This window comes from Oryx dammah, unplaced genomic scaffold (assembly GCF_014754425.2).
Source record: "Oryx dammah isolate SB20612 unplaced genomic scaffold, SCBI_Odam_1.1 HiC_scaffold_27, whole genome shotgun sequence".
NCBI lineage: Eukaryota > Metazoa > Chordata > Mammalia > Artiodactyla > Bovidae > Oryx > Oryx dammah.
Genome location: NW_024070211.1, coordinates 117423427 through 117440331, shown reverse-complemented (window position 1 = coordinate 117440331; position 16905 = coordinate 117423427). Strand labels below are relative to the sequence as shown.

The window sequence follows — 16905 nt, the reverse complement described above, 5'->3', positions numbered from 1 at the left end:
GGAAACAATGGAAACAGTGACAGACTTTATTTTCTTGGGCTCCAAAATCACTGCAGATGGTGACTGCAGCCAGGGAATTAAAAGACGCTTGTTCCTTGGAAGAAAAGTTATGACCAACCTAAATGGCATATTACAAAGGAGAGATATTACTTTGTCAACAAAGATCGGTCTAGTTAAAGCTTTGGTTTTTCCAGTAGTCATGTATGGATGTGAGAGTTGAACTATAAAGAAAGCTGAGCACCGAAGAATTGACGCTTTTGAACTGTGGTGTTGGAGAAGACTCTTGAGAATCCCTTGGACAGCAAGAAGATTCAACCAGTCCATCCTAAAGGAGATCAGTCCTGAATATTCATTGGAAGGACTGATGCTAAAGCTGAAACTTCAATACTTTGGCCACCTGATGCAAAGAACTGACTCATTTGAAAAGACCCTGATGCTGGGAAAGACTGAAGGCAGGAGAAGGGGACGACAGAAGATGAGATTTGGTTAGATGGCATCACTGACTTAATGGACATGAGTTTGACTAAATTCTGGGAGTTGGTGATGGACAGGGAGGCCTGGTGTGCTACAGTCCATGGGATAGCAAACAGTCGGACACAACTGAGCAACTGAACTGAACTGAGTAGAAAGTAAATAATGATAGGAAAAATTGACAATGATCAATAAACAATATTTATATCTATCGATTTAACAAATAGTTGTGATTAATCTACACTGGGGGTATAGGGGAGGTGAGGATATAAGCAAAGTAATCCTGCCTGCCTGCCATAAAAGGAATTAAAAAAACATTTCAAAAATCGACAAATCAAGAAAGAATAATAAAACGTATTTTAAAATAGGAAGGTAAATACTAGAACCAACCACTGAAAGCTAGAAGTTCTTGCCTCTAGGGCACTAAGAGGAGGAATTACTTCTTTTTACTATAAGCCTTCTAGCTTCTATTTGATTTTTTTAACTATGTGCATGAATTACTTAAAAAACAAAAAAGGTAATTTAAAAAAATAATTCAAATTTACAAACTCAGTATGAATTCAAAGAAAGGAGGATTGTGGAAGTGGAAAGCATGAGAAGGAAGCCCTATCTACCAGCTCCAATTACTTACCTGATCAGGGCTATTCAGACAGACCTCCTCCAAGGAGCTCCTGCAGCCTAACCAGGCTTTTTACAGGCCAGTATATACCCTCTGCATCAAGTGGTAGGAGCAAGGTTCAAAGGATAGACCCAGAGGCACTTCATGTAATAAGTCAAGAATTGGTAGAGTCCAAATTAATAACACTATGACATGCACGGAGTCACATATTACAAGATTGTATTTCCTGAGATCTTATGATAACTTCTAAACACTAATTATAATAACATACAGAGAAAACCTACAATTCAAGGTGAAAGGTTCCACGGAGATTGTCAAAATGAAGATACTTTATCTCTTGCTTTGGAATTTAAGTTTCAATAGCATCCATTTCTGGACTTGTCCTGACTGAAGATAACACAATAATTCAGTGTAATATAACAAAGTTCAAATTTAGTCCGCTTAACTCTCATCAGTTGTTTTAAGCATAGAAGCCTTGGATTCCCACACAACAGAAAGCAAGCACTGGTTCTGCTTAGAAGATCATTGATATACCGAGTCTCCAAATTTCTCAACCCCAAGGCCTAGATAACGTAAAACAAGAACAACCAATAATTAGACACTACAAAAATTGTAACAAACTAAAATTCTTATGAAATTTTTCTTATTTGGTTCATCTTTTTCTTAAGATTCAGAAAATCAGGCACCCTTGAAAATATACTGGGCTCCTCAAAATGCAAAGTTCCCTGAAGCTTTGCTTCATGTTATCAACTCACTGGTCAAAACCCAGATGTAACTCCAGATACAATGATATTCCCTAAAAAAAAAAAAGATTTCACAAATGAGTTGATTCCTAAGGGAAAAAAGGTGATTCCAGTCACAATAAAATCCATATTCAGGAATATAGCAAACTTGTTCAAAGCACCTACTTCAAGGAGAAAAAAATGATATGAGCCAGAAATAACTGTATTTTATTTTTAAAAATATTTACAGAAAACTGTTCAGGAACTCATATTTTGGGATAAAGCAATATAAAATGGATTTATTTTCTATGAGTTCAAAAGCTCTGTTATAGTGTTTCCATTACAAACCTATTGATTAAAAAAAAAAAAAAAAAAAAAACTACTAGAAAAACTCCCACAGTCAGTAGTAGCACCTTGATCTCAATGGTCTTATCACTACTCATTCCTATTACAAAAAACACAAAAAGAAGCCAAAAACCTGACAACTCACTCAACATGAAAACTTAGACTATATCAACCCTATATCAACTTATCAACCTTCTTTTTTCTCAAACTAGACATATGAAGTACAACATGAGCAGAAAGAGAATCCTCCTAATACAGTCTAATGACCTGTGTGCTACTTAAAATGTCAAATACTTTAAGTAGCATACAGTTTATCTAAATGTATATTAATGTGTATAGATCGTGAATGTCCATTTTAAACTTAAGAAAGCCTATAACTACAGACTTATTTTAATAAGGATATAACAAATTTTTAAAATTTGTTTAAAAAATATTTTAAACAAATCTTTTAAAACAATTCCCACATAAACTTACAAGAGAAATTTAAAATGAAATAGGACATAACATTCTAAGCTCACAGGCAAAAAAGCTAAAAATATGCCTTACTTGTATATTTACTATGAGGTCTAAATATACAAACAAAATCAAACCAATAAAAAATATTATTACCATTTGATAAAGATTAGACAAACTATCAATAAATGTAAAAAATACAATGTATTATATGACGAGTTTGAATGCAAAAACCACATATTTATTAAACATATGATTAACTTAAAAACACCAAACCAGTTTGTTTTAAAGTGCTCCTCATCTAAAACCTTGGACAAAACCGTCACTCCAAAGTGAATTGAAAAAACAGTTTACAAGGCAAACACTGACGGCATAGACAGGCACTACTAAAAAATGCTATTTGTTCTTTAAATAATGCCATTCTGAAGTTACGTAGGGCAGTCGCCTTGACAGATTCCTTTTTTTATAAATATTCATAAATTAAAAAAGTCTAGATATTCTAAACAGCTGCAAATATCAATACCTTACAACAGTAGCCTAATAATGTCTATTCTGGGAAAAAAGTACTAAAATCCTCTTCCATTGCAAGTCATTTATTTCTCTGGTGAAGTGAGCAAGGTCACTACAACATTAACTTCTTTCTAGAACAATGTAAATAACAATGCACACACATCTTAAATTTGGTAGGTCATAAAAGTTAGGATGCAATCTTTTTTTTTTTTTGATGCAACAGAAAAATAAATAAGTAAAAATTAAATACTTTAACACAACATTTGGTATTGATAAATCAGTAGTGTCAACTTCATATACGAAGGACAGCACAGTCTAGTTTTTTAAAAATCCTCAATGTCATAGTATTTGGGGTAAAAATATCTCAAATATTAACTGTTTCCTTTTTGGTTAAAGGAATATAATACAAACACCATCAAGCTGCAACTGTAACTCATTTCAGCTGGGGTAAAGTGACCATTTGGTCCATGGCACAAGTTATATATTTATCACACTTCTGTCAAACTGAAACCTTAGGTTTATAAGATTTCATGTTTATAAGCTACAATACACACTGACTAAGCTGTCAGTCCCTCACAGTTTTTTAGAAAAATATCTACATTTGTCCTTAGGGATGTCAAAATGTTACAACATCATTTGTTTAAAAAAAAAAAAAAAGATGCACATTCATACTGTGAAGTTATTAGGAAAATACTCTTGCAAATAAACTATATAAAGATAAAATACACTTCAAAGGTATGTGGGTTGTTTTTTTGTTTGTTTTACAATATTCTATAAAGTGCAGAGAAATCCTAAGGGAAAAACTACTCCCTATAACATAGTTTAATTACAGCAGCTTTTGCATAGCAATACTTGGCGGAAGTTGGACACTTCCGTTTCCTCAGGAAGAAAATGATAGAAGAGGATCTTCTGATTCAGATTTTTTTTTGGTCATAAATCTGCTTTCTTCAGGAATGGTTGCTGATGCCAAATCTCCATTAAGTGTATTTCTTGAACAGTGAACAGGTCCTATTGAGAAATTGATTAAAAAGTTAAACATCCTACCAGTATAACTCCAGTCCTCTGTAAAAGAACATTTTCTATTCAGGGACATGAAATCCCTGTAGCTTCCTGCTAAGCTTTTGATGGTTTGCTTAAAAGAGTAAAAATCTAACTTTTATAATACTGGCAGTTGTAAGGAGAAACTGAAAAATTCATGAGTAGTTATGAAACTGTCTGAAGTAGTAGAGATACTTGTTTTGTTCATTGCTAGAACCAAGGTTTGCACATAATGGAGTAATCAATAAGGATTTGCTGAATTTGAATTTAGTCTTAACTAACTACTGCTTTTTCAGCCTTATCATTTTAATGCTGCTGGCATCCTCCTGATTTTCTAGGCAAAGAAACCAAGTTCTGAAAAGATCACAGGCCCAACCCAAGATCACACAATTGGTAACAACAGAACTAGGACTAACTCAGGTCTTGGTCTTTTCATCACAAGACTTTGTTTTCCTTAATATTTTGATTTTATTGGTGTATAGTTGATTTATCGTGTTTTGTTAGTTTCAGGTATACAGCAAAGCATCACAAGACTCTCTGAGCAAAGCTAACTAGGTCCCTCACACTGAAAGTCCTCACACCTCCATCTGGGATGCAGCTCACCAAACTAGCACTGCAGCTGCAAGCAAGCACATGAAGCACACTGGCATGGTCCTGTTCATTTTCACATGAACGTATTTTTAATTTAACATAAAATTTATAAATTTTTAAAAGTCTAGTTAATAAGAAGTAGCTGCATCTCTCAAAGGAAAGTATGTGCTGACATAAAGACTTCCAACTAAGACTGTCAATTTGCCCAGCACACTTTCTAAAAAGTGAAAGTCGCTCAGTCGCGTCCAGCTCTTTGCAACCCTATGCAGTCCATGGAATTCTCCAGGTCAGAGTACTGGAGTGGGTAGCTGTTCCCTTCTCTAGGGGATCTTCCCAATCAAGGGATTGAACCCAGGTCTCCCACATTATGGGTGGATTCTTTATAGCTGAGACACAAGGGAAGCCCAAGAATAGGTTCCCCTCTCTGAGGGATCTTCTGGACCCAGGAATCTAATCTGGGTCTCCTGCATTACAGGCAGATTCTCTACCAACTGAGTATCAGGGAAGCCCACACTTTCTAAGAAACAGAACTAATACAGTCTCTGCTTTGTCAGCTAACTGGGACACTAAATTTTAGGGTAAAAAGAAGGAAATCTGAGGCTAAAATTGACCTATCCTATACTTGCCAACTTTAAAAAGTTTTAAAGAGTTGAGATATATGTACGGATATAAAGATTAATGCATATGCATATATTAATACAGGTTTTTGTGTGGATTTGCATACACAGGTGTACAACTAATTTTGTTACACTCCTTAACAGCTAAATTGTTAAATGGAATAAGCCATTTACACTTGGATCTTATGAAAACAGTTTTCAACAATTCAGAACCAGAGGTTCTAAAAGAAAAGACAGCTAAGGAAAATGGCTGGCTTAAAAAATTAATTTAGCTATCACAAATGAAATTGACACCCTTAAAAAAGAGAAATGGCATTTTTTAAAAAAAAGTACAAGGCAGTACGAAACTGCTTCATAAGCTCTAGATGAAAAGGGTCATGTATTTTTAAAGGCAGAAAGAGGAAGGTAAATCGCAATGCACAGAACCTGCCTCAGGTGACCTTTTTTCCCCATACTTAACCTCTTTAATCATCTCCCTCTTTTTCTTATCACTTCGAAGATGTACTAAATTGGCCTAGGACAGTTTCTTTCTCCCATACCCTTCCCCTACTCAATCTGTTTCCTTCTTTCATTTATTCACTTGTTGCCCCAAATTAAATTCAAAATGATAATGAGTACACAGTAGTGTTCTACATCAATAAATAGATTAGTTCTGTAAGAAAAATGGACATTAAGAAAAAAAGATGCCAACAACTTCTTGAGATCTGAAAGTGAGCAGCAGTTCCTTTCAGAATCTCAACCATCTTCATGAACTTCCCATTACCCTCTAATTAAATCTGTTTAATGTTCTGATTAAGTCAAACAACTCTATGTTAATGAATGTTTTCAATATAATCAAATACTAGAAACCCAACACCATTGTTTCATCTCATTTCAGCCACACTATAAATTAGCTGGGCTCCTCTATGCAGTCTAAAGAATCTAACTACCATTCACCATTTCATTTCCATAAGGGTAATAAAATCTTGTTCCAAGCAGCTGACTTACAAATAAACCTTTGGAACACAACCTGTTCCTTAATTGAAAATAATATGTAATTTCTACCCATGTTTCATGGAAAAATAGTAAAGCCTTTGGAAAGCAAAAGTCTATTAATGGAGTTGTAATAATAATACCATATTTGCATTCACTGGAAATCATGGTCACTACTGTCTAAGTACATATTCTGACAGACTTTCAAAGCTTCTGCTCTGGAGAAAAAAATAATTAAATTTAACAGAAATCATAAAATCTTTCCTATTCAATCATAGTATGCTGTCTCTTCAATAATAAGGAAGAAAAAGGCACAGGAATAAATGTTAGTATAATTCACCATCACCACCAGAAAAAAACTATTTACCTTGGCCATTTCAAATTATTTAAGTAACAATGTTGACTTATTTTCCTCTGAACGTAGAACTTCCCTTTATTTTTCCCTAGAATCCAACCCACAATTTATGCTTCCTTCTAAAATGTTTTTTAAATGCAAATATAGAAAAAATCTATAAATCTAAGAAATCTAAGAAATGACTAAAATGCAATGGGAGTAAAAATGTTGATATTACATATGTAAATCTAAGATACGGTATTTACAAAGAGATATTTAGTACTTATTAGTACTGACCCTATTCACTGCCAGTATTCCTCAACAATTACAGAGCCCCACACCTATTTTGCTGAACAGGCCAAAGAGAGAGTCATACCCCTTCTAACTTACTATCTGGGTCTTCAAGAGGAACATCATTACAAGAGTCTGTATCTGAGTAGGTTCTTCGGCGTCGCTGGGAGAGTCGGTGAAGTGTAGACATTGGTTCTTTTATAGAGTGGCTACTCCTGTAAATTAAATAAAAAGCATTAAGGACTTCCAACAAATGAAAACACCCTCAACTTAACTGCAGTTTTCAATGACTTCTCTTTAATGAAAGAGGAACTGTTTTTATACTCAAAGTTCTATTTCAGCAACATTCTACTCCTTTAGAGGTCAGACCATAAACAAGTCAAAGCATTTAGAACCTAGCTGGTAAGCTGGGGAATACAGCTCTGAGCCAAACTGAAAGGAAAAGAGGTACAATGAAGTGACTTCTTTCATAGAGGAAGGTCCAGCTAGAGAGTAACATGTCTTATGGTTAACAAGTATTTGAAAACTAAAAGTTATAGACTTCACAAGTATATGTATCTGGTGTCACCCATATCCAATCTAAAACAGCAGAGCAAAAGGGATGGGCCAGCAGTATGGGAGTGTGCTAGGAGCCAACTCACTCACAGCGGCAAGTGAAGGCTAGAAAAACTAGTTTTCACAAACCAATCTGGAAAACCAGAAAACTAGAAAAATCAAACTAAAAAATTCAACGCAGAAGCAAATCACCCCCACTCAATAGCATTATCACTGGATGACAGCCCAACATTACTGTTCTTAATGACAAACTTGATTCACCAAGAAAAAATAAAGTTTAAAGACTCACATTGTAGCTTATTTAATATGGCAAAATGGATAAAATACAGGTCAAAAAATTCAATCATAAAAATAAAAATTTGAAAAAAATAAAACTTTGTTAAAGCAATCAAGCTTTTATTTTTCTGGAAAATTCAGTTGGTGAAATATTTCATTTCCTAATAGAATTAGATACAACACTGGACCCCTATGAGCACATAATAGTTCAATCAATTACATAATCATGAGAGGGGAAAAATAGTGACAAAATAATAAGGGGTCTCAGCATTTATTCTTTTTTTTTGGTAGCCACTCAATAGACATTTACTGAAAGAAAGATTCATTAAATTCTATAGTACTTTACAAATTTCTAAAGTTTCACATACATGATTTTATACATAATCCTATAATAACCATTTTTTGCCTCTAGCCCATATTAATGTAGAGACATAAATGCTAATGTCACTATAATTTCATCACTTTCCAAAGAACCAATAAGACAACCATAGCAACTCACAAGAATATTACCTGCTAAGATAAATAGCATGGGATACACTGGCAAGATCAAAAAGGCAAATTTTTTACATGTGCTGATATGAATATATACTTTAAAATATCAATTGCTTTTTCTCTCTTTTCAGTAACAGCCTTAGCTCCAAATAAAACAGCTCAGAACAAATATATGATTCTATAATAAACTATAGTAAAATAAGCCTAAGCTTGAAGCCTTAACACATTGAAAATGGATTTCTATTAACCATCACTTGTTATAATTTACAGCTTAAAAAAAGTATGACCACTGGCAAGTTGCTTACCTTACTGGCTATTTTATTCACTCATTCTTTTTCTTTACTGACTATCTAGCGGGCTCTATACTAAGCAGTAAGAGAAACAGGGATGAGCAAATCAGAACAAGACTCTGCCCATACAGAGTTTACACTCCATTTTATCAAAGACAAAAACATTTCCCTAAGTAGGTAGAATTTTGAGAAAATTTGGTCAAAAGAAATGGTTATTTTACCTCTCCATACTGCAAGAACCAGGATGGCTGACAGAACGCTTCATCTAGAAATTTTAAAAGAAAATAAGCTTAATCACAGGTCAAGTAGAATAAGATAGCTCTAATATATTATTACTATGATGATAATTAACATAAATTTACTCAAAGAAAAGATAGCTGGCCAAAAAATTTGTTTTTTATAGACTCAAGTAACATTAGCACAAGATAAAGCTTTCTCCCTAGTAACTAATAACTGAAATCTTTCTCAAAACATACAAAAACATGCTGGATTATTTTCTCAATATTAAAAACCAAATTTTATTTTATATATGTATCTAGGTGGCACCAGTGGTAAGAACCTGCCTGCCAATGCAGCAGGCATAATAGACATGGGTCCAATCCCTGGATCAGGAAGATTCCCTGGAGGAGGGTACGGCAACCCACTTCAGTATTCTTGCCTGGAGAATCCCATGGACAGAGGGGCCTGGCTGGCTACGGTCCATAGGGTTGCAAAGAGTCGGACACGACTGAAGCACACACACACACACACACAGAGACACACACACAGACACACACACACACATAAAAATATATATAAAACAGTATACCTAACTAGCCCCCTCAAAGAAAATCACACTACTTGTGATGAAAACAAATATTTAGAAAGTCAGAAAAGAAAACAGTCTAATAAATGTCTCTCTCTGTCTCTTTTTTTAAAAGGCAGAGCTTCTCCTTGCCATTCATTATTCAGGTAGCTATTACACAGATGTTCTAAACTATGGGTGGTTTTCATGGAAAACAGCATTAATAATTCAAGTCTTTTAAGAAATCAGAAGAGAAACCCTAAGCCTCGACTAGGTTTCTTAAATCATATACTTACAATATAAATAAATAAAATCTGATTCATCAGAAAGTTAATATGAAAAATATAAAACATAATTTAACTACTCCCCCCAAAGACAGAGGCAGCTAAGTAGATTATTTCAATGCTTAGTGAGGTAGCAAAAAAGGAAAGTTTTTATTAAAACTAAGGATGGTTGCTTTAAACACAGGAGCTCAAAAGTCTTAGAAGTAAGTTCAAGTCTAACACTTGTGTTACATAAAGGCCTTCTACAGTTGCTCTGAGAAATCCCTGTTGAAATGAGAATTAAGACCCATCCAATTTGTAGTCCAGGAATACTTAATATGATTAAAATAAAGATGCAACTGGACATTAACAGCTCCTTTAAGAGAAATCACTTCCTTTAGGATTACTCACCCAGCAACACTCCCACTACAATTATCACTCGTTTATGGATCAAAAATGACAAGTGTTTAAACTTCCATGATAATTTGACATATAACTGAATGCAAGCTAACTTAAAGAGAGACATGAGATTAACTATGCTGAGCAGTTATAAAGATCAATTTTGGAATTCTCAAATCTTTCAGCTTTTCCATTTACTCATGTCATTAAAAAAAAAAAAGAAAAATTCCCCTTGAAGACTATCTGACCTTACTTTCTACGCTATGTGTCTCCAGAACTATTTACCATAAGCCACAATTTTTGCTTTAATAATGAAGCAAAATGGCACAGTGAGGAAAAATAAGTGGCCTCTAACCAATATTTCCTAGATTAACTTATTGGATTTTTTGTAATGTTTCCACTGATAAAAGACTTTAGTTTAAAAGAGACAGATATTATGGTTTATGTAAAATACACATATGACGTCTCTGGACTATAGAACATTTATAACAGAAAGTATTTTCCTCAGAAGTTCGATGCAGAAATCAGGTAGGTCTGAGGTGTTTTCATTATATTTGACTCTATAAAACAAAATACCTTATAAAAAAATAATTGACACCTTTAAAAAAGTACTGTGTACCCCTTGTATATCAAGCTCAGAAACACACTACATCCATCCCCAAAGATTAGGCTTTTCTGTTCAATTATAATGTTATTTAGCAGTTCGCAGTATACCTAAAATTGCTCTAAAAAGCAACACTGTCAAACTGCATTATATCAAATGCCACAATCCTGTGAGTTGTTATTTAAAAATATAGAAGAATTCAATCATCAAATAAATTTCAGAAACACACCACCTCTCCTCAGAGATTCACATGCATTTTAGCACAAAAGAGGTTCTGAGAAGTCCTATGACAGAGAAACCCAATTTGTTTAATTTAACCTAGCACTCCCAGACCAATCTGGCCATAAAACTCACTTTCATGGTATACTTATCTCAGAGGATGCTGTTAGTCCACCATAAATTAATTAGAAAACTATGATCTAAGTGGGGCTTCCCAGGTGGCACTCCCGGTAAAGAACCTGCCTGCTAATGCAGGAGACTGAGAGATGTGGGTTTGATCCCTGGGTTGGGAGGATCCCCTGGAGAAGGACATGGCAACCCATAATACTACTCCCGTAGTCTTGATTGGAGAATCCCATGGACACAGAAGCCTGGTGCACTGCAGTCCAGAGGGTTGCAAAGAGTTGGATGCGAGTGAAACAACTTAGTATACACCCACGATCTAAATAAATGTAAGTGATAATCATTACTAACTCTCATATGACTAAATTTGCTGTGGTGGGTAAGAAAATCTTGTTGTAAGTTGTACCCTATTATTTCTGCCAACAATTAAGCCTTCAGGTAACTGCTAAAATAAAAGCCAGGTGGCATTCTTCTTCCTAAAAAAAGGGCTCATGAAAACAGTTTGATTTGAAAAAATGTAAGGTTTCATCAAAACTTATCTCATCTCCAAGTTCCCCCACAGCATGTTCAAGTAAGTTTATTACCTTGAAAAGCTCAATGAAGCCACCACCCTTGGCAAAAAGAGCACTTGCTGTTCAGGGTAAGAACCTAATGTTTAACCTAACATTTAAAAAGGTTAGATCTCCTCTGATGTAAAAATAACACATGTATTTTAGAGACGAGAAAAATAAAGTCCAGAGAGATTAAAGTACCTTGCTTCTTTGGAAGGTTCAAATCCAAATGCCAACTACAAAATATTGTCTCCCCTGTAACATGGTGTTTCAAACTCTTACAACTCCTTTAAAGATCTGCTTAATTTTAACCCCTTATGAGTAAGTCATCACCCTCTTGCAGTGCTTTTACTAGATAGAAGCATGCTCCCCAATCTTTAATGTCACAGCTGCCCAGAGTTCTCTATTTTCCTGGTATGCTGGGGTAAATGGCACAGCCCTTCCAAGGAAAGGGGTTCAGGACCCTGGCACACACTGAGCCTGTCAACTGAGAGGCTCCCATACAAAATCTGAGTACAGTCAAAAGAAACTCGACCTGTTGACTCTTTCCCTCCCACTGCTGGTTTCCAGCCTTAAAAATAAACACAAAACAAAGCTACATGCAGTATCATTAGAAGAAAAACCACAAGTCCCAACCATTTGAACAGGGGAAGGTGACACAGGAGAAACTAAGGGATCCGGATGGGACAGCTGAAACATCTCGGGTTTAAACTTGGCATTTGCTATCTTCACACATTCCTCAAGCGTTGTGATGAATGTATTACACGTGGCACTAAGTAGAGAAGAGGCTTCATTCATGTTCTGAAAAATAATATGCAAAGAGTTGAACAGACTCATACACAATTATGTGGATTCATATACCATCTTATAATCAAGTTATAAACATTACCTTCATGGACACCTTATTAGATTATGTTCAAATCTGTTTAAAATATATTACCTTAGAAAACTAAATCAATGAATGAATAAAAATTATCTCTCTCTCAGGCAAACAATATATGAAATTAGACTCCATGAAAAAATAACTCTTACACTTAAACCAAGCATTATATTGAAAAACTGTGTACAAAAATTTATCTTAAAAAAACCTAACCTAGACTGTAAGCCTCTAAGTATCAAAATTCCAAAGGTGATCACAGTAGTGGAATACCATGACAATGACTGAAGAGGCAGGCAGAATTCATGTCTACCCCATGTACGTTATCATACCATTTCTCCCTTGGTAGAATACAAACTCCAAGGTTTTTTGTAAGTCAGCAGAGTGCCCTGTCCCTGGGGGCTGAATATAGACTGGTATAAGTCAGTCACGTCGATTCCATGATCCTTTGCCAAATACTCATTTTTCCTAGTTTCCACTGACTCAGACTAAAAACATAATGAGAAGTCTGCTGGGGTTCTGGAATTTTCATCCTCTGATAAAAGCCAAGGATAGCAAATTGAGACTCTTTCTCTCTACCATGGCCACCCACTGCCTCCTGCTTCTATGAGACCTTGCAGTAGCACAGAAGGCTCAGCATGAGGAGAAAAAACCAACACACCAAGAACGGCAGAATGGAAGGAAAGAACAAGACTGGGTCCCTGACACCATCCCTGAGCCACTGGAGCAGATGCGAGGGCACCTGCCTCCGGAGAGCCTGCAATGAAGCAGAAGTGCCTCAAGTTTAACATACCTACATCCAAAGACAACTGCCATGATCCTTCCCCAGTAGGAGAAGGCCACAGTAGAAGCAGGAAGGTTTCATGTTCCACTTCTCCCAAGTCAGGCAAAAGGGGACTGGAAACTATGCTGGCCTTTCACCCAGAGAGCAAGCAATAAGGCTCACTGTCCTACTTTATCAGAAAGAAAGAGACTATTTCATAGTCAGGTCTCACAGATCTGAATTTTGATTCTTACATCACTGTTCTAAGAGGATTTTTTTTTCAAGTTCTTTTATAAAGCCAAATTATTAACCCTCAATAGCTAAACTAGAACCTTATTACAAAAGAAAGAACATAGCAGTTGTCCAGTGAACTCATGCAGTCAGTCTAGGGAACAGAGCCTGTAATGCTTCTTCCCCACCCCAGCCATCAAATTATCAACTGGCTACAAAGACAGGCCTTGATTCCCTTGGAGAAATGTGCTGCCCGCTGCTTTACTCTGGTTATGCAGACCAAATCTAAAAGATCAGACACGTTTCCAGACAGTCTACAGTACAAGAGGTCTGAAGCTGAGAATAACTTGTCTTGAAAATGCTCCTTGGTCACCTTAAGTGAAGGTGCTCACCCACCATGTGTGCAGGAAAGCATAACCAGACATGAAAGGATTGTCTTGGATGTACCTCTATGCTGAGAGATGAATGACTCTCATCATGGTGAACAAATTCTTGGATCGTATGAACTTGCTTCATTAGGAGGTCACAGTAGAGGCGAAGTTCAGACATTTTGGTTTTCAGAGACTCACTGGTTTCACTTATTTCTGAAAGGAACACGTGCAAACATTCAAACAGACCATTTTCATATTTTAGGGGCTAAGCAACAAAATGGAATCATTAAAAAGTAAGGCAATAGATATAAGTACCTATAGCTTAAGAGGTATGAGATCTTGAAAATAGAATGTAAAGTTTTTCCCTGAGCAAACATCATCTTTTTAGCTAACTAGAAAAAGCTGGCAGTCATATATCTGACATGAAGTTTAGGCAGATTAATTTCTAGAGAGGGGTTGATGACAATGAATGCCTTATACAGGATATTTCCATTCCGTTATTCATCTTTCATTTAATAAGTGATTGCATTTCTTTTTCTGTAAATTGGCTTTTCTTGTCCTTTACAATCCTTTTTCCAGTTCTGATTTTTGTTTTTCTCTTAATAATAAATAAACTGAAAATTTGTAAAAGTTCTTATGCATTAGAAAGAGCAATCTTTCATCCATTCAAAATACTACAGATATTTTTCAAGATCTGTCAGCTTTCTTTCACTTTTCTTTATTGTATTTCGGTATATAGGAGTTTTTAACTTTTATGTTGTTAAACTGCTCTATATAAGCATTTATTTATTTTCTTTTGTTCCTTTCACAGCTTCATTTTCACATAATATTGTTTTAAGAATCTGTTTTAATTAAGAACCTACTTTTCTTTCTTTATTATCTCCAGACACACTAAACATAATCTTAGCCACTCATGTAGCAATACCTTCTAAACAGATGGGTAAGCAGCAGAGAAAGGAAAAGCAGTGCACACGGCAGATCCTGGTGCTTCTGCATATTCCTGGAGCCATTGGCACTGCTTTGTGGTGCTGGCCACAAGCCCCTGTACCCAGAGTGGGCCAAAGCAGCTCAGATCTGGCTGCCCATTCAACCTAACGTAAGTTAAGTTCTACGTAAGTTTAAAGCCATTCTTTCTTTTTTATTGTAGTTATATTATACATGCACACACACACATATATAACAAAATTTACCATTTTAACCATATTTAAATATACAATTCGATAGCATTAAGACCATGCACACAATTATACAACCATTACTACCATCCATCTCCAGAACTTCTTCATTTTCTCAACTGAAACTCTACACACATTAAATACTAGCTCGCCTTTCCCCCCTCCCTTAATCTCTAGAAATCGCCATTCTTTCTATCTCTATGAAACAAAGACAAAGGTGTGGAATTATATAATATTTGTCCTTTTGTGACTGGCTTATTTCATTCAGTATATATTCAACACTCATCAATGTAGGATTTATCAGAATTTCCTTCCTATACAAGGCTGAATAATATTCCACAGTATGTACGTATCATACTATGCTTACCCATTCACCCAACTATAAACATTTGGGTTGTTTCTATCTTTTGGCTATTTTGACAAATCATTCTCTCTTATCCTACCCTTAACCATACTTTATCCATGATGTTTCTCCATATATTTGAAAAGTGTTTAAATTCAACCCTTAGCCTTCATTTTGCAATATCCATTTTTAGTTGTTTTCACTAATTTAAATAACTTCTACTGTTTTTAATTAAAGAAGTAATACATACTCTGAAAATTTTTGAAAATCGAAAAATATATAATAAAAATATGTAGAAAAAAACCTGCAATCTCACAATCAAGATATAAATACTGTTATTATTTTCACATTATATTTGCACATAACTGAGCTAATATCATAAACTATTTGCTTGGCTTTTTATTTTTCTTTTTGGCCTTGCTGCGAGGCTTGGGGGATCTTAGTTTACTGACCAGGGATTGAATTTGGGGCCACGGCAATGAAAGCACTAAGTCCTAGCCACTGGACTGCAATGGAATTCCCTTGTTTTGCTTTTGAATTGGCAATATGTGAACATGGTAAAGTCAAAAGGTACAGTCAAAGGGTCTAAAGTGAAAAGTGAGTCTTTTTCCACAAATTCCCTTTGCAAAGGTAAGAACTTGACCAATACTTACACATTTTTCCTGAGCTGGCCAAGGAATCGCCATGTAATTTTGAATATTCTCTTTTTAATTAATTATCATATGACTTTGGGCATTTCCTCACATCATCAAAATCCCTCCTAAACATTTTATGGGCTACATGATATATCAGCCTACGGAAGCACTATATTGTTTACTGAACCTTTCCCCTAAATTTAAACCTTGGCAATATTTAGAAATATTTTCATTACAATGAACATTTATGTACACAGATCAACATTTCTGATTATTTCTCTGGAATAAATTACTATAAGTGAACGTAACAATTTACATTTATGTTTAAGAAAATATTTCCACCATTAAGGAAAAATGTATAGTTACCTTTTTCTTTTTTAGTCCTCGTGTCAGTCAAACAGGCTTTGGAGCTCCCCAGAGCAACCAGCCACCTCTGTCTCTCAGCTGCATTCACTGCCTTCATGTAGAAATGCTGCTCTCCTGGAATGATTAATTCCATTCTCGTGTTGTCGGCTGAATGGACTATGATGATAAACAAAGGCGAGATACAGTCACGGACTTAAGAAATTTGAGGAAAATCAAATCATCACTTACTGTTAGAAATTTGAGACCTAAAACAACAAACTTTGATTCAAGATGCAGGCGGTACCACTTCCCTAAGGGGCTATCCAGGGGCACCATCCAAGCCACCATTCTCACATATACCCAGGTGGGCAGTCAAGTGGTGGCAGCATATGAAGAGAAAACAGCCAACAAATTAATTACTGAATGTGAGATCCAAGAACTCCCTCCCTTGGGACCACCTGTACCACTGCCACACTTCCCACACTTTTTTTTTTTTTTTTTTACTAATTTCTCTGAAAGCAGTTTGTGTTTTGGAACACTGCGGGCGGCCCACCCAAACCTAGGATCAGTCCAGTTCAGTTCAGTCACTCAGTCGTGTCCCTCTTTGCAACCCCATGAATCGCAGCACGCCAGGCCTCCCTGTCCA

General features: G+C 35.6%; 1 protein-coding gene across 1 annotated transcript in view; it reads right to left on the bottom strand.

The window, feature by feature from the left end:
• Positions 1–2826: 2826 nt before the first annotated feature.
• PLEKHA3 (pleckstrin homology domain containing A3) overlaps positions 2827–16905 on the bottom strand; it is a 26377-nt gene continuing 12298 nt past the window's right edge. The window contains exons 3-8 of the mRNA XM_040227717.1: positions 16281–16436; positions 13838–13974; positions 12156–12320; positions 8798–8841; positions 7063–7178; positions 2827–4128 (exon numbers count right to left, since the gene is read on the bottom strand). Coding sequence (XP_040083651.1) covers positions 4001–4128; positions 7063–7178; positions 8798–8841; positions 12156–12320; positions 13838–13974; positions 16281–16436 — 746 coding nt within the window. The 3' untranslated portion in view covers positions 2827–4000. The remainder of the gene's footprint in view (positions 4129–7062; positions 7179–8797; positions 8842–12155; positions 12321–13837; positions 13975–16280; positions 16437–16905) is intronic.